Below are 19,249 nucleotides of genomic sequence, written 5' to 3'. Positions count from 1 at the left end.
GTATTGTTGCTATTGCATTGATGATAATTATTGCTTTTTTGATGGATGCGGTCCTTGCGATACGGTGCGGTGTGGTGTGGTGTGTCGTCCGGAGTGGAGGCTGTATTTGCCCGTATTGGCCCTAATCCTCTTATGCTTGGGCACTTGGCCATGCAGTTTGACCTACATCTAGCCCCCTATGTGTTTGTGTGCATGCGTGTGCGTGCGTGCGTGTATGCATGCATATTTGTGTGCGTGTGCGTGTGCGTGTGCGTGTGCGTGTGCGTGTGCGTGTGTGTGTGTGTGTGTGTGTGTGTGATGCTATGCAATGTGTGGAATTGCATTGCATCCAGTCACCCCCCCACCCCCCAATCTATGAATAAATGAAAATAAATGAAATAAATGAAAATATTAGTGATACTAGCCTCAAGAGGTATGTGTGCGTGCGTGTGTGTGTGTGTTGCAGGGTCAGGTTATATTATTTACTACCAAACAACCCTCCTTAAACACACATTGCCATATAAATACATGTGTACACATGTCACAAATGACCTTGTTGGGTTCCCAGTGGCCTGAAAACATGCCCATTCTGGCTTATGGGCTCCTCAAGACCAAGACACTCTTAATCTCAACACAGTGCCATGTGTGTCTCTAAACCTTCCAGTGTATTGACAGTACAAGTACAGTACAGTGCAACATTGTTAGTTGGTTGTCAGTGTATGTGTTTGTGTTCATTTCTGGCCTGTGGGCGCTCCTGTGGGTCTGCTGCTTCCTTGCAAACTCCACCTCAATGAGAGAAAGTGAGTAATTTCCAGCTATTCAGAGGAGAGAGAGAGAGAGAGAGAGAGTGAGTGAGTGAGGGAGGGAGGGAGAGAGATGGCGGGGGAGAGGGGGAGGAGTGTGGCCTAGAACGTGGTGAGGACTACATTTAAACAGAGGAGGGACACTAACTATCACTGACACACATCACACACACACAGACATATACGCACAGGCACGCACATACACACAGGCACGCACAGAAGTAGCATGCGCACACACACACACACACACGCACAGAATTTTACACACACGCACGCACACACATTCAGAAGCACAACATACACACACAAAAACACACAGAATTTTACACGCACACACACACACACACACACACACACCGTCTTCCAGGGAGAAACCAGGACAAACTGTTCTTAGAATCTCCCTTTGTTCTTGTACCAATTTGACTCAGGAAAGCACAAGAGTGATGTGAAGTTGTACCTGTCTCGCCCACGAAAGAGCCACAGTTGTTTTATTGGCAACATGCTAGACAAATAAACCGTAAGCAAGGAAGATGGCACATATTTGTCATTTGAAATTTTTTTCTATACGCAGGACCTGTAGGGTCAGAACATGCTACGGTAGAATAGTAGACTCTTTCCTTTTTTGCCACTGACTATGGTCAATCTATGGGAAACCAAGGGTTTGAGAGGGGTTTAACAGGTGACATGGGTCTATAGGCCGTGCTGCTTGGAAAGGGGTAATTGGGGGTGAAAGGGGGTGTTGCACGGCACCTTAAATTAAGATAGGATAGGGCTGTAAGGATGTGACGGGGAAGTCAGCGAATTGACTTCAGGCTGCACCCGAACCCGGATCCTCATATTGGCTCCAATTTTTTTTCCCCATCACCAGCCAGAATGGCTAGTAGGTGTTAATCTTACTAGCCCAACACAGACTCACTAATGGATCAAAGTGTTTAGTAAGTTAAGTTTTCATTTCTACCAGCCAAACTGGAGTTTTCACCAGCATTTGGCCAGTTGGTGCGTGTTAATTTTGAATGCTGGGTACGGGTGTGTTACACATTGCGCCACAGCACTCACTAGAAAAAAAGATACATTTTGTCATGGCACATCATCAGCCAACCACACAGAGGTTTTTGTATTCCCCAAACAATCATAATAATCATGCGGTGGTGTGCGCATCAAAGTGACTGTCATCCCTGTCAGAACTTCACAAGCCATACCTGTCAGAACTTCACAAATCAACCCTGTTCTTCCTGAAGTCGAGACGTCTTGCAATAATATTCGTTCCCCATTTCAGGTTAACAATAGTGACTCAAGTGAGCGAGCTACAATTGTTTGGATTCCTGTCACTTCGCGTACGCTATCCTGGTTGTAGCTTCACCCAGCAGTATGCAAAGGCCTGTGATGGACACAGCTCACGGGAGATTGTGAGTAGCATGTGAGATTGCTTGCTAGTCAGACAAAGCTCCAATGAGCAGGCTAATGTTTTTACAATACTCTGCAGGAGGTATGTCTAGCAGCAGCAGTCTCTGAACTCTTAATAGCCAAGGAAACGAGACAAACCTGCCTGGGGGCCGAAATTATATTTGTCTGGCAAGGGTTTTTTAGTTGCGTTTTTTTTTCACTTTATGTTGTTGCCCAGCTTGCCAGACGAGAGATCCAATACAAATGCACCAACCCAACTCTTTCGGGTCTAGATAACGATCCACACTCCCGAGCTTTGGCTGTCCGCCCACATTGGCTAGAACACCCATCCAGGCGCAGCATTTCATTAATGAAGACCAAATGTCTGCAGGACCATGAGAAAAGGTGTAATAGGCAAAGCAGCATTAGAGATTATTAAACGTTGCACGTCACATTGTTCACTTGTTCTTCTACTGGTCCCTGTTGAATTGAATTAATTAATTTATTTGGTCTATTAGATGTAAAAAAAAACCATTGTATAGTTACAGTAACCACACATTGTTACAGTGTATTTAGCCTACACCCTGAGTACAGTGTAATATTGTCTTCAACAACATGCAATAATATTGAGGAAACTTGGCCTCATGGAGTTTGCTACTTGCAATGTGCTTGAACCATTAGGTGAGGGGCGAAGGTGCTTTTCCATTGAAACATGCTCTTGTGATTACAGAACTAGTACTAGATGTCAAGTCACGTCAGGTGAAGACATGTTGTGCAGTGCGATGACGTGTGTAATCATCGACCCCTCCCTCCGTAGTCACTCACTTTACATTATACTGTACAGTTATGAGTGATGTAAGAACACACACACACACACACACACACACACACACACACACACACACACACACACACACACACACACACACACACACACACACTGTCAGTCTTTGATCCCTGTTAATCCCTGACATACACTGTCCACTGGCCCCTTGGCAACCAATGTGGTTGGCTCCACCCCCTCTGTCTCTATTGGTTACAGTCATGTGTGTGTGTGTGTGTGTGTGTGCGTGTGTGCGCGCGTGTGTGTGTGTGTGTGTGTGTGTGTGCGTGTGTGTGTGTGTGTGTGTGTGTGTGTGTGTGTGTGTGTGTGTGTGTGTGTGTGTGTGTGTGTGTACTGTGGGTGGTAGACTAGTTCCTCCCATTTATCCTGTTGCTTGTGGCCTGTTGCCTCCTGTGTGTAAAGTATAATAATATGGCCACCACCTTCAGCGTGTGCTGTAGGCTATGTACTGTATTTGGCATGCTGCTGAACAGTACTCTCCTCTGTGCTCCCTTGGGAGCCTCAACAGCAGCCATTGCAACTATCACTTGTCACATTAGTAGTACTATGTACGTAGATAGTGGTGGAAGTTTGTGTGAGTGTGAGTGTGGTGTCTGTCTGTGTGTGTGGTGTGGTATGTGTGTGTGTGTGTGTGGTGTGGTGTGGTGGGGGGGGGGTAGTGTGTGTGTGGAGTTGGGTAGGATAGGGAAGTGGTGTGTGTGTGGTGGTGGTGTGGCATGCTCTTTGAAGTGTATAATTGGATAAGCAGCAGACAGAATGGCTTTGCAGCCATTAACATTCTTTATCAAATCAGCGTGGGCACACGTACACACACACACACACACACACACACACACACACACACACTACAAAATTGTATGCACGCACACACACATCTGCAGAATCTGACAGACACATAATTCACACACCTCCATATGCATGCATGCAAACATTCTCTTGTACACACACAGATACTGTATGCAGACCAGGCTACACACACACACACACACACACGCACACGCACACGCACACACGCACACAAATGCTGTATGCACACCAAGCCACACATCTGCACACACTCTCACTCAAACACACATTGTACATACACCTGTCCACACACACACACACACACACACACACACACACACACACACACACACACACACACACACACACACACAGGAATGTAGGCAAATGAGCGTGTGAGAGGAATTTCCAACAGAGCTGAGCAGCTTCATTCATTTAGACTAGTGTTTCTCAACAAGGGCTCTAGTGCCCCCCCAGGGGACATTGGTATTGCTTGTGATGAGGTCAGGAGCGGGCGTTCCTTCAACAAGGCCGACAGGCGGACAACAGATGCGTCCCTCTATGCCAGTTCCAACTATGCCATTTCCCCCCCCAAACGCCCCCCCGGCCTCCTCTGTCAACGCCCCCCGGGGATGTACTTTTTGTTTATTGGTCATCATGGACACTCCAAATATTGTGGCAGGCAGCAAGGCAGCAAAATGGCGAGACATGGCTTTATTTTTTGCAGTTTAGGGTATAATAAGCTTATCATCATTCTTGGATTTGGAAAAGAACCATAGGCTATGATTTGAAATTTCACATAGCCTAGATGAAGTGAACATTACAAATTACCAGACATTTATTAGGCCTAACAACCTTTAGTATCACGCCATTTCAGCAGTATGTGCATGTGGGAAAGAATCTAAACATCGACAAATAATAAATAAATAAAACCGTTTGGGTGAATCATGCGCTTATGGACTTTTTTTCAATACCAGCTTCACCGTCAAGGCACAAAGCAGTGAAACTCAATTACCCAGAATGCTGCACGTGAGCTCTCTACCCGGGTGATTGTGGAAAACAAACATGGCGGCAACTCGCTTTACCAAAGATTCTCTATTGTAAATAATGTGTTAATCCGACGCTAGATTTCTTAACTGATGAAAATCGAAGGCAGAAATCAACATTGTAGTGTCTAAATATGAGGTCGATTGGTCTATTTGTGGCGTACATCACGATCGGCTGAGTTGTTGGCCTCACGTTTGTCAGTTAGCCTGTGGCTAGGCTACTTTTCGCCAACGTTAGCATCCGGTTTAGGCCCTCTGGAAAGGCTATGCTTGCACGCATTCGCTCCGGTCCAAAATGGCAAGTCTGCCGCCCTGTGGCCACAGGAAGGAACAATTTAAAGAAAGCGTTTCAGACACAATTGAAGGCGGACGGACGGACGGACGGACGGACGGACGGACAGACAGACCCTCTTATAGAGATGCTGGGACGCATCTAAAAACGGGTTGAGAACCACCGATTTAGACCGTCCTGGAACAGCCCTATTCATCTATTTAGACTGGAATAGCTCCATTCTGACTGGCATTGGACCATAGAGACTCATAATGTGAATCACTTTCATTTTGTCTAATCACACACACACACACACACACCAGTGACGTGCAGTGAGGGGTATGGTAGGGTAGGCAGTAAATATAGAAAATAAATATTTTTTGTGTATTTTTTAGCGCGGGGTCTGGGGGTCCTCCCCCAGAAAAAAATGTATTTCTTAGATGCAATTTCCTGCATTTTAACCAAATCTGGAGAGTCACTATCAGCTAAAAACCTTTATAAAAGACTAAAAACTTTGAACAAATAGTATGGCTTGGATCGGCAACTAGGCCTATTCACCTAGTATGCTGATAAGGTCTTTAATGTGCAACAAATTAGTAGGCCTATGTTTCTCTAAATACTGTAAATATAAAGTAGGCTATAAGATAAAATGCCATCAGTGCTTAGCCACCACAGCTCTAATAACTAAATAAGTAAATAGGCTAAACTATTAGACATTTGGACATTGTCTGTAGACCTTACATCTGAAACAATAAGTGAAAATGCATAATTTCAATTTGTTGAAAAGGCCAGCTAGACTGTTTTGTTTGTTTTTTTGTCAAATTGCCAAATTGGTAGCTCAAGGACCCATAGCCTACTCTGTACACATTTAAGGACCTGTAGGCCTACATTTTTACAATAATTTAGAAAGCTACAACATCACAGCATTTTGGGGGGAAAGCTTTAACTTTTGGCTTTAGCAGTTGACTTTGCTCCTCTTCTGTTTATTCTGTTTGCAAATGCCAGGGTGTTTCACATGGAGGATGCAGGGTGGCAGTGTAGCCTACTTTGTTTAGAAGATAAAATGTCTAGTTCACCAACTGTGAATCACACCATAGCATGTGAGGGGAAACGAACATTTAGCAATAAACCAACCTAGGTAACAGCTCCTGCTTCGTTGACGCATTTTGTGCTGCTAATCAAACACTCGCAGACAAGAAGGAAAGTTGGCAAGGGGGTGGGTTGCTTGCGAACTCAACAAACATGAGCGGCGGTGCATTCAGACAGTAAATACTGGTAGGCCTACATCAAGTAAACCAACGAAAACACTTCTGAGACTCATTCTTGTGCGTGATTGTATTCTCAAACACTTCAGCAACGGTTGTGCAAGGTGTTTCAAATCAAGTCAATTTCTGAGTGCGGTGAGCACCCATGCCAGTCACTCGAGCCCAACGTTGATCTCGTACACAGCGCACTTCAAAAGAACACAGCTGCACGTCAACTTGCTAACAGGCTCCACACACCTCACGCATCGTGTATTAAGTCATCATCATAATAAATTAGGAAAATGAAGTCATGTCGTACGCTCAAAAAACAATCTCGCGTCCATAATAACACACACATAGTCCACTCGTGTCCACAGCACAACCAATCTTCAATGTCAACACCTCCCTGACCCATCAACAAAAGGCACCACGACAAACTTGAGCATGTTCATGTTAAAATTTGGCTACCCACAGCTTAATAATTAGATGAATCTTACCTTAAAGCAGAATCACGAGTATGTTTTCCATGCAAGTTAGTTCCATTAAAAGCCCGGGGTGGTTGACATGATGAAGATATTTTGTCCCAGTGTGTTCAAACTACTTGAAGCTGCTACCCATCTGATGTTGAATATTTCCACAATGCAGCGATTGCAAACGGCTCAGCTATTGCCTGTCATCTGAACCATCTTTCTTGCTACTTCTCGGATTTTTTTGTAATAAAGGCAAAACGCCAAAGACTGCCATGTTTTCTGTACGGCTAGAGTTTGAACAAGCCGTAGCTTGCTAGCTGTTGTTGCTATCATACTTTAAGCACGAAGGCTTCCTGAATTGTAACAATTTTTCATGTTGGCAGCTGTGATTGGCTTAAGTATTCCCGCCATCGCGAAAAGCTCTGCTTTTGCTCTCCATTGACAGTCTCTGTGATAGATAATACGCATGCGCCAACTTCTACATTGACAGCGTTGAGGGCAAGATAGGCAGAGTCAAAGCGTGCCTACCCTGGCTCTGCCTGGCATTCGAAAGCTGAGCCTTCACCTACCAGCCAAGGCTGCGCGACGCGTTCCCATGGCAACCTGTCCAAGCCTGAGCACTTTGCTTCGTGCGATAACTTGGGGTTTTGATCGGTCTCCGGTTACTGTAGCCTACTTTTAACAGCTAATTTATAAATTAATGTTTTTGTTATGCATGTGAACTCTCAAGAATAGTTTTTAAAACATGTGTTAGTTTTTTATTTTTAAGAAATTTATCCTAGGGTAGGCAGTGCCTACCCTGCCTACCCTGAGCGCACGTCTCTGACACACACACACACACACACACACACACACACACACACACACACACACACACACACACACACGCACACACATTCTTACATTCACACAGGGGAGATGCAGAAAGAAGTACATATAGTTAGATGGAATAGGTCCTGATTCACAGATACAGAACCCATCCAGAGTAGACCACCATGGCTAGACAGACTGACACACAAACACACACACACACTCTCTCACACACACACTCTCTCACACACTCACATGCTCACACACACACACACACACACACACACACACACACACACACACACACACACACACTCACTCTCGCACACACACCAGATGTCAGACCGCACTAAAGATATTTTAAGCAGATATCACACACACTAACTACTAACACAGAGACACAGAAAGGGGAGTGGTAATAAAACAAATTGGTAGAATTCTAAAGAACCCGTCCAAGTAGACAGGCATTGCCTGGAAATACTGTGTAAAACACACTCACACACTCACACACACACGCACACATGCACACACACACACACACACACACACACACACACACACACACACACACACACACACACACACACACACACACACACACACACACGGCAGACAGTGCTAAAGAGAAGATGGAGAGAGAGAGAGCAAAATAAGAATAAGAATCTATCCAAAGTATTCCAGCATTGCAGACAGACTCTGTAAAACACACACACCAGAAAGACACTTACACACACCAGAATTCAGGCAGACAATGCTAAAGCGATGTTTAACAGATGCTACAGACAGAAAGACACACAAAGGGCAGAGGTCGGGAAAAGGAACACGAACAGGTAGATGAATAATGTGAGAAAAACATGCACACACGCCTGTGCACACACACTGACCAGGGGAGTATGCCAGGACCCTGGATAAGTAGTAATCCAGGTTAAGTTAACCTTGAGATAGTGGTAAATCATCTAATACCAGAACCTGGAGATCTTCATTTCTTATCTAAATGACAGCTGTGGGCTGTCTATTAGCAGATATACCGCCTCATAGCCATAAACCGAGCCAGGTTTGTCACCACACCATGTTCTTGGAATGCTCCCCGGCAGGGGTGTCGTTCGGGGCGGTAGAGTGGGACTGAGTCACCAGGGCCATGTATATAGGGGGCCCACACACAGTCCGATTCATGAAGATATATGGCTGGGGGGGCTGATTGTACATACTAGGGCCCAAAAACTACTGCTACGCCCCTGCTCCTCAGACCTGAGAACAGACGGCGCTAAAGAGATGTTGAGCAGATGCTGGGGACAATGCTGCAGCAGACCACATGCATGAATTATAGATGCACTCTGGGCCCAGACGTTGGCGGAAAGCCGTGCAGAAGGTGTGGCCATCTTGATGTTTGTGTTTTTGTGTTGTGTTATGTGTGTGGTGTGGGGAGCATGAGCGGTGTTTAGGACTAGGGCTTGTGGATGCGTACTGTAAACCACAGTGCCCACTGCTGTCAAGAGATGTGCTGTTTTTGCATGCTAGAAATTGCAGGATTGAGATTTGCTCGCTCTCTCTCGCTCTCTCGCTCTCTCTCGCTTGAATTTAATTCTCCTTTTGGGGTGCCTGTAAACATAGCATGATGGAATATAAGACGTAATCTTTTTTTGTTTATCTATTTATTTATTCCATTTGTCTTTTTAAATGCAGCTCCTAGGGAGCTATGTGTATTAGCTACATGAATCTATAATAAAAGGCTTTTAAAAGTCAAAGTCTCTCTCTCGCTCTCTCTCTCGCTCTCTCTCCCCCTCAGCGTGTGCGTGTGTGTGTGCGTGTGCGCTTGCGCGCCTGTGTGTGGGCACAGATGAGTCAATGAATTGACAGACACAATGGGGCTCTGTCATTGAAGTGGTTGTGCAATGGCTAAGATCTCATTCCAGTTCCAGCCTGTGCAAGGAGTGTGTGTGTGCGTGTGTGTACGCGAGTGTGTGTAAACGAATGGAGAGCAGACAAAACAGATTGTTGTGTGCACTTGACTACAGGTTGCTGTGTGTGTGTGCGTGTATGTGTGCGTGTGCGTGTGTGTGTGCGTGTGTGTGTGCGTGTGTGTGCGTGTGCGTGCGTGTGTGCGCGCGCAAAAAGGCTTTGAGAGGGAGCTGCAGACACAGAATAGAATGTGCATTTCTCTCCTCATGTTGTTGACTAACAACAAAAAATTGTATGTTAAGCTTAATATGGTAACATGTTACCATGTTTTTAAAACATGTTCTATATTTGCGATAGTGTGTGTAATCTTGTGTATGGTGTATTTATATATGCTACTACTATACACCTTAATTTCCCTTGGGATTAATAATTGCTTCTCTATACTTTACTCTACTAACATGTCACTACTACCATGTCCATGTCTTCTCCTTTTCTCTAAACTCACCTTTGTGTGTCTGTCTGTCTGTGTTTTTCTTGTGTTTTCTCCTTTCTCTAGACCCCCCTGCCTGTAGCTTGAGGGGTGTGTGTGTGTGTGTGTGTGTGTGTGTGTGTGTGTGTGTGTGTGTGTGTGTGTGTGTGTGTGTGTGTGTGTGTGTGTGTGTGTGTGTGTGTGTGTGTGTGTGTGTGTGTGTGTGTGTGTGTGTGTGTGTGTGTGTGTGTGTGTGTGTGTGTGTGTGTGTGTGTGTGTGTGTGTGTGTTGTTGACTAATGGTACGGTTCTCCCTGTGTTCTGTGTTTTCTCCTTTCTCTAGACTCCCCTGTCTCTTGGCATTCGGGGCACCGGATGATCTGCTCATAAAAGGGTCTACCAAGCGTCTAGGGCACTGTCTGACGCAGGTAAGTAATTAAAGTGTGTGTGCGTGTGTGTGCGCGTGTGTGCGTGCGCGTGTGCGTGTGTGTGCGTGTGTGTGTGCGTGTGTGTGCGCGTGTGTGTGCGCGTGTGTGTGCGCGTGTGTGTGCGCGTGTGTGTGCGCGTGTGTGCGTGCGTGTGTGCGTGCGTGTGTGCGTGCGTGTGTGCGCATAACTGTGAGTGATTGTATATCTGTGTGTGTCCTGTCCTATAGCTGTCCCAATAGTGTCTTTACACTAAAAGACTCTGCTGTCACTTAAACGTGAGCCGTGACTAAATGGCTTGTGCTGCTCTGCCAATACATCAATACTTGGCGGTAATGTATTGCTATAAATACTGCACTGTGGCAGAGGCAGCTCAGCTCAGCTCAGCTCAACGCAGCACTGGCTGGCTGTATAGGGGAGGTGAGAATGAGGAGGGTGTTGAACCCTGGATGGCTCTGGCCCAATTTAAACTCCTCCTCTAGTCTGGATTGGGTACTACACCATCAGAGGAAAAGACACTGTGTGTACAGTGTGCGTGTGTACACGCTTGTGTGTGTGTGTGCGTGCCTGCGTGCGTGTGGTTAATGACCACAAAGAGATGTGTTAAAATATCAGACTGTCAGTGAGCATCTTAACTTTCAGATGGGGAGAGTAACGGTAAGGGACAATTAAATGTGATTGTGTGATTGTCATATGTACTTCACAGCCAATGTCCCACCCAGTAGCAGCCATGATCACAGGTAGTAGCGATGTCATCAGCTAATGTAGCTAAACACATGACCTTGACTATTTCTCAATGTCAAGTGTATGAGCCTTGGTAGTGTGTCAGTCTAGTTAGTCACGGCAGTGATTGGATACTCTGCAGAGTTCACCAAAGAGTATCCAATCACTGGGTGCAACTACGAAGGCTGACGCACTTCAAAGGGCGCACACTAGACATTGGGACGACGGCTAATATAAAGCTAAGACCACATAATTTATAACCAATGAGAAGGGTCGCTGACTGAAGTTGTCCGAGTGGTACTGCTTGGCGATCGTGGGCAAGTGAAAAATAAATGGGTTTCAATGGAGCTGCCTAACAATAACTTGGCTACAATAATGTTTTTGTTGCATTTTTTGGCCCGAAAGAGTAATATTACATTCGAAACTAGACTATAATAAAGAATATGCCTCTAGATTATACTGAGTCAGAAAGCATTATTTGTGAGGCCAAATCTATACATTAGCAGAATGCCAGCAAGGACAGCTCGAAATCTTCTGCCCTGGTTGGTTACATACCGCCGCCATTCCGACATACCGCCATTCCGACATTGACGTTTAATTGCAGGAACCATTCTTCCAGCTTGCAGGAACCTTTTCCAAAGATCTCAGACCCTACCTTTAAGGGCATTTGGACCGTGACAAAATGATGCACTGACCCTGTAATTGCGCTGTAACTCTCTCCACTTTCTGCTTGTGTCGCAACATTGTTACAAATGTCAGTAGAGTTAGAACGTTGTTCACGCGCCTCTAAGCACTTGCAACAATGTTTAAATGACCAGGAATGGCTCGGAATGACAATCAAATACTGTCGGAATGGCTTTATGTCGGAATGGCTTTATGTCGGAATGGCGATTGCCCCCTCCATCAATATTGATTGCCCCCCCGCCCTGGTTAGGTGATAAAACTAAACACCCAGAGAACTTGAAAATACCCCCTCTTATATAATACCAACCATAGTTCTTAACAGGAAACTTGTATTTATGAGGTTGATGACTGAAATTTGGAGTAAAAAGTATTTTCGCATTTAGCCCTATTGACCCCCATTCAGGGTTCCCAGTCATCACTTGCCCATGGTCGCCATCTAGGTGGAACTGCACGTTTTTTGCGGTACAATAGAAGCCAATGGGAGTGACCCTTTTCATATATTACACTTTCCCTTCTAAGAGCCATGACTATGCTGTTGGTTAATACAGCTACATTTACAGACTGCTATGTTATGCGGTTGGAGTCCTCTGGCTTCGAGATGTAAACAGAGCTGATTATCGTGCTAGCAACTAGGCTACTGTAACTTTCACACTACACACATTGCAAGGCAGGTCAAACATAATGCACATACACGCATGTATGTACAGTATGCGTGCATGTACAAATACAAATACAGAGCCTTTTATTGTCATTATACAAAGTATGAGCTTCTCAATGAGGCACACAGTCCTCCGTAGAATGAACACAGTCAGGCATTAAATACATTTTTAAAAATGACACAAAAAAGTAGCAGTATTTATATTCTGACAATTCTTTGATGGGCAACCTGGGGACGGTCTCCTTAAGCGGCATATACTGTCCCTGAAAAGTATGCCTATGATTCATTTCTACCTTATCCATGTTCTCTGGTGTAGTATAGCATCACCTGGACCTGCGCTGTCCTCAAATGTTCTGCTGGTGTGAAGTGGAGGACAGGTCAGGAGTTCGTAGGGAGATCAAGGCCATGACTTCTAGCTAGGGGATTCCACTCAGCATCTTCCAAGAACATGGTTTAGCGATAAACCTGGCTAGCTTAAACCCACAGAAAGTGGTAAACCTGCTAATAGTAGGTGGCACCCGCCAGATATTGTGTTGAGAAAATGAAGACTCCTGCTCTTATATTATTAGCTGATATGTACTCAAAAAAATTAAATCAAACTTGCTATTAAAAGGTGCCAAACAAACGCGAAAACTGTGAATGAAAAATGTCTGCACACTTCAATCCTTTTTTTTCGTTTAACGGCCATTAAAAGAAAAAAGGGAAAAATGGATTTAAACATGCAGATATTTTTCCCTCATAGTTTTCGTGTTCTTTCACATTACTATCTGATTTACCACTAGCTCCAGGTTGACTTACCCTGCTTTGCTCCTGAAGCATCTTCTTGGAAATACCCACCTAGTAACTTCACTTTTCATCCATGTCACTACTAGGTACTTAATGTGGGAAAAATGCATAACAGTCCACCCAACGGGCCAATGAGTAGCATCACGTCTCTGCCTACTACTACTATGTAATCAGTTTGAAATGTTTGGATTAACTCCCCATAGTTACAGTCAAATTGTTTTGGCTTTAATTTGTCATAAAAACTGATTTCTTGTTTTTTTCGGACTCTAAATGATCATTATTAAACCATTAACTATGAAAGTGTGTGTGTGTGTGTGCGTGTGCGTGTGTGCGTGTGCGCGTGTGTGTGTGTGTGTGTGTGTGTGTGTGTGTGTGTGTGTGTGTGTGTGTGTGTGTGTGTGTGTGTGTGTGTGTGTGTGTGTGTGTGTGTGTGTGTGTGTGTGTGTGTGTGTGTGTGTGCGTGTGCGTGTGTGTGTGTGTGTGTGTGTGTGTGATGAAGTGGGCGGGGACTGGACCATTTAATCTGGGCAAGCTGGGTCTACGATGGAATTTTGCAGGGCTTTTAAGGGAAGATTATAATCCCACTTGGATTTAGAGAATGCACAGAAGTGGGGGAGGGGAATGGCGGACGGACAGTCAGCGGGAGAAAAGAGGAGAGGAAAGGGGAGTGGGGGAGAGGAAAGGGGAGTGGGGGAGAGGGGGATTAAGGCACGCGAGCAGATCTTCTTAGATTTCATCTCTGCGTGTGCACCAGTATGTATGTGTGTATGTGTGGGTACGTGCGCACATGTGCACATGCGTGCGTGCACGTTTATCTATACATGCAGGGATCAAAAGTTCCTGTTAAAATGGCAAAAGCTGAAAAGTGGTCCTTTGGGTCGACCAAATTGTATGTTTGAGTTTTTGCGTCCATCTTGTTTGTGCGTGCGTGTACGTCGTCTGCGTTGACTTGTGATCCGTCATACAACCCGCCTTCACCTCAACTTTAGCTGGGCAGTGGGCACACATGCTCGTCACTGATTGGCTGGCTGTTGAGTGATCTGGGCACTGGCAGCTCGGCTTCCTGCTGGGTGCTCTGAAGGAGACACTTTAGCCTCTAGCCCAGATAAAGCTAACACGGGGTGACTCGCTGGTAGGCCTGACTAGCCTACATTCCCAAATAGGTGGCATAGTTTGAATTACGAAGAGGATAGTGGGGTGTGGAAAACCTGGTAGCCTGGAGGTGCCGCGGCTCAGTGGGCTAAGGTGCTGTACCATTACACCTGTGACCCGTGTTCGGTTCTGGCCTGAAGTCGTTTCCGTAATAATTTCCCTCCGTAATCCTTCCCACTTATTTCCTGTCACCGTCTTTGCCTGTCCTGTCTCAGTGAAAGGCTAAAAAGTACAAAAATAAATATGTAAAAAACCTGGTGGTAGCCCAAAAAGAGATAAAAGACATATGACAGGACTTCGGGTTACCTGTGGGATTGGGGTCGCATACTCGTGACAAAGGGTTGTAATTCCTGCAAAAGGAATTCATGACTTACCACAGTATATGGAAATACTCCAGCCAAAAACCGGTTCCCCTAAAAAAAACAGGTTTCGGTGTACCAGTATATTTAGGTGGTGGGCCCAGTCTCATATCTTGTCAGTTCGTTGGTGTTAACGAGTGGCAACTTTATTTTTGCTTATATAACCCCCTGACAACCCATTAAACAATATTTTGGCTGTTGCCATCCTCAAAACTTGCACATTGATTTATAAAAATGACAAGAAAAACTAGCCGACCGAGTGACGTCACGTCAATGCAAAGTCAACGAGGCAGAATACAGCTAGCGCGTGCATGCTACCCGGAACCGTCAGATTTCATGGCAAAAAATGACAAGTTGGGGGGTAAGTGGGCTCACTTGTTGTGTAGGCCCTACATGCAAAAAAAAAATATTTTTCTCAAACTTTCAGGAGTGCTCTTTTTCGCTGTTAGTGTTCGACTGTCTGACCATTATTGGGCAACGAGAGATAAATGTCAAAAAGATGACAGGTCTGTTCCCTCAAAGCAATAGAGCAATGAGGTGACGGGGGTAGATCAATTCGCCAAAAAACTATGTGTCAGTAAAGAAATGCAAGCTGTGTTATTTTTTCCAGTAACAGGAAAATGGTCAGGAATGAAATGCCTACGTTGTTTCAATGATTAGGTGAATTATCTGCCTATGAAAAAAGCCCGATATGCGGATAAATATTCCCTTTTCAACTTTGAGGGGCGGAGACTTCCCATTGACTGTGCATTATGTGACGTCACCCCCAGTCTTTTTTATTTTCGTTATTTTTTAAGATCAACGTGCAACTTTTCAGCGTGGCAACAGCCAGAATATTGCTTTACATATTGTCAGGAGGTCATATTAGAAAAATCAAGTTGCCACTCGAGAGTGAGAACGAAACTCATGTTCTAAAGGAGCTACGAAATCTAGCCCACCGTCTAATTCATGTAAAATGTAAAAGGCTGTATAGCTTACCCTCTAATTATGGAGAGATCAACCTAATTCACTCTCTAGTAGTAGTACTGCCCTGACACATTTATCCACAGCGACTTACCATTATATACAGGGTAGGTTACAGTCCCTGTAGCAATGTGGGGTTAGGTGCCTTGCTCAAGGCCACTTCAGCCATGGATGGAGGTGTAGGGAGAGGCAAGGGTTGGATTCAGACATGCAACCCTCTGAAGACCACCTCCACCACCTTAACCATTAGGGTCAAGTCTTCTCTGCAAGTATTAGTAGTAAATGCAGCTTCTCACTTTAGTTCTTCTAGCACATGGCTCTTGGGAATGTACCTTACTTAACAAGCAGTGGAATGCCCCCCTCCCTTTACGATCCTGGGAATATGCAGTTAAAAGGCTTCGGGGGGGAAGACAGTGCAAAGACGGTAACATGAGATTGACACACTCGTGTCAATGTTCACAGAATTGACCAGCAAGCGAGGAAGTTTGTGTGTGTGTGTGTGTATGTATGTACAGTATGTATGTGTTTGTGTGAACGTCTGTGTGTGAGCACACACAAAAATGGTGTAAACGCACAGTGTGTTTGCAGGTTGACATGGAGTTCACTGTCACACTCTCATGTGGACGCACTTACATAAGAATCCTTACATAAGGACTGCACTGGCCCCTACATCATAGGGGAGGTGTGTGTGTCCGTCCATGCGTTCGTGCGTGTGTGTGTGTGTGTGTTGGGGGGAGGTGGCCTAGTATTAAAGCCAGTGCGTTGACTGGATTTGTTGTTCACATCTGTGCAACCCGGTGGTCATCAGCTGTCCACTCCTGTACGCTCTCTGCCTCTCTCTCTCTCTCTCTCTTTCCTCTACCATCTCTCCATTTTTAAGTTCCCTTCTTCCTCACTTTCTTCTCTCTGTCTCTCTCCTCCTCATATCCTCTTGTCAATCGTTCCATTCTTGCTCTCTTTTTATTTCTTTCTCTCCTTTCGTCTTCTGCCATCCATCCATTTTTAGTTTCCCCTCTCTGTCTCCCATTCTCACGGCTCTTCTTATCCTTCCTCTGGTCGCTTCTCTGTGACCGTTTTCGCCCTTCATCACTGATACAGTTTCCTGTGCACTACGCGCTTGTGTATTCTGCACTGCGTGTATGCGTGTATGTGCTTGTGTATTCTTCTGTCTGCCTCTTCTGTCTGCCTCCTCCTCTGCCATCTTCCCATCCCCACTCTGCTCCCTCCATCTGTCCAAGCGGACGCAGAGATACAGCTGCCGTGGTTAGCCGAGGTGTGTGCGCGCGTGTGTGTGTGTGTGTGTGTGCGTGACAGGTCTGTGTTAAGAGTGTGTGTTTTGCGGAAGTCGTATTGCGGTGTGTGTATGTGTGAAGCCGTAGTAGTGTTGAGAGTGCAAGATGGTGCTGGCGCTGGAGCAGAGTTTGTGTGATGGAGAGGATCCCAGTGGAGCGTCTGGCTGGCCCAGACTGCAGGCACCGCTCAGCGCAGCAGGTGAGTCACAGACACTAAGGGATGATGCTGGGGAAACAAGAAGGATCACTGCACACTGGTGGACTTAATTTTTCTGCTTTTTTATTATTTGGTGAACAATGCGTTTCGCTTTGCACTTCAAAGTCTGGAGGACACTGGCCCAGTTTTACGTCTGGGTACTTACCGTGGCTTGGCAGTCAGGCAGGAGTTTTGTCTCCCGTCTTGTTCAGAGTGGACCTCTTCTGTGTTTGGTGTTGAGTATTGCACCATTCGCAGGTGATTTGTCATGGTGTTGGAGGCTAAGAGGGACATGGCATTTGGTATTTGTCTTTATTGTCTTTGCACATAGAGGTAGGGGGATGTTGACCTTCAATTGCCTTGGCCGATGTTTCACCGTTTAAAGGACTGTGGCTTTCTGTGTTAATGTTTAATGTGGTTTTTGCATTGATTTTGTGGTGTGCAAAGCCTGTTGAAAGTGGAGGTTTATCTGGTAAGCCTGACAAAACCCCCCTTTCAACAGTCTTGCCTTGGGTTTTCTTTTTATTTAGTTGGGTTTTTTTACTGATGTTTGTTTGGGAAGGATTGGCAAATGACCCGAGCCGGAATCGAACCCGGGTCGCCGGCGTAGTAACCCAGTGCCCTAGCGTTAGGCCACAGCAGGGCCCTGAACCGGGGTTTTGACGCCTCTGGAAATTATCTCTTGACTGTTGCTGGCACTGATTTTAAGAACAGCATTTTATTGGTTTCGAATAGCTGCAGTTGTGCTGTTAAAGACTGTGTAAAACATGGGCTAGTAGTATTGACTATCCACACAGGCTGGTGTGTCTTTCACAGAGACTTGGCAACTTTCTCAGAAGTAGCGGTTGCCAACAGTGTTGCACCACTGTTTGGACATGTCGCATAGTCACCAGAGGTTCAATGTCAAAACATGCATTTACTATCTTGGATTAAGTTCAGATGAAGTGGGATTCACAATCTTTGCAAATTTAGCACATAGAATAACAATAACCTTAATTTACACAGGCCACGTTGTGTTGAGATGCAACATCTGTTTCTCCATTGAGATGTTAAGTCATGTGGCAGAGCAAATGGTTTTGCTTCATTACCTAATCCCAAAGCAGGCGAAGAGGGCAACGACCTCCTATCCTGAAGTCCACTGCAGGGCAAAAACTAGAATGAACCGTAGAGGGCTCTCATTCTCAGAAGAGGTGAATGTAAAATGGTTGTACTGTAGGTCAGGGCTGGATATTAACTTTTACACTTAGTGTTTTTTTCTGAAGCACTAGCCTTTCTACTAGCCACACTTGTGCTCATAGTTATCTTTGTTTACCATGATGGTATATGTTTAACTCAGAGATATTACAGTGAGAATATGAATAATCAATATCAATCTTGCAAATAATACAAGTGTCAAGCAACAGAATATCGGCTGCTGTGGTACTCGATGTCACACTGGACCCACGAGTAATCTACCTGCCAAAGTGGCTAGTGACGCTGACGTTATTTCTAGCCACAGCCAATTTTTACCAGCATGTGGCTGGTTGGCAGATGCCAATAGTTGTAGTCATACCAGAGACGGTAGAAAGTTTGGTCATACCAAAGTTCTCGTTCATTAAAAACCTGCCCGGGCATAGACTATTGCGCAATGAAGCCGTGCCCACATTATATGTCAGGGTGTACAAGAGAGGCCGTAAATGATGTGAATGTATTGCCCTGTAGCCTGTTAGCGTGCGTGTGTCATTTAAAAACCTGTCTCAACATGCTACCATGAGCATGTGTGAGCAATATAAGAATGCATTACGAATCTGTATGTCTACCAGAGATGAGACCAAGTCACAAGTACATTAAGTCTTAAGTCCTTCCAATCAAGTCAGAGTTAAGACACATTTGACCAAGTCAAGTCCAAGTCAAGTCTCGAGTCAATAGCGTACAAGTCACAAGTCACTCCTAACATTCCCGTCAAGTCTCAAGTCATCAATATCTGATTCAAGTCTGACTCAAGTCACAAGTCCACATCCCTGATGCC

At 45.2% G+C, this 19,249-nt stretch overlaps 1 protein-coding gene across 3 annotated transcripts in view; it reads left to right on the top strand.

Moving 5' to 3' along the window:
* The window catches only part of pals2b (protein associated with LIN7 2, MAGUK p55 family member b), a 44,036-nt gene that overhangs the window by 2,125 nt on the left and 22,662 nt on the right, over positions 1–19,249 (top strand). For 2 of the 3 annotated variants that reach the window (XM_063185356.1, XM_063185355.1), the window contains exon 1: positions 14,001–17,244. In XM_063185356.1, the coding sequence (XP_063041426.1) occupies positions 17,151–17,244 (94 nt within the window). In that variant the 5' untranslated portion in view covers positions 14,001–17,150. Of the gene's footprint in view, positions 1–10,346; positions 10,432–14,000; positions 17,245–19,249 lie in introns of those variants that run through there. The other variant, XM_063185358.1, reaches the window with a different exon arrangement.

The sequence above is a fragment of the Engraulis encrasicolus genome, chromosome 20 (genome assembly GCF_034702125.1).
Source record: "Engraulis encrasicolus isolate BLACKSEA-1 chromosome 20, IST_EnEncr_1.0, whole genome shotgun sequence".
NCBI classification, from domain to species: Eukaryota; Metazoa; Chordata; class Actinopteri; order Clupeiformes; family Engraulidae; genus Engraulis; species Engraulis encrasicolus.
Note: the sequence above shows the minus strand (reverse complement) of the source record. Positions and strands in the feature narration are given on the sequence as shown.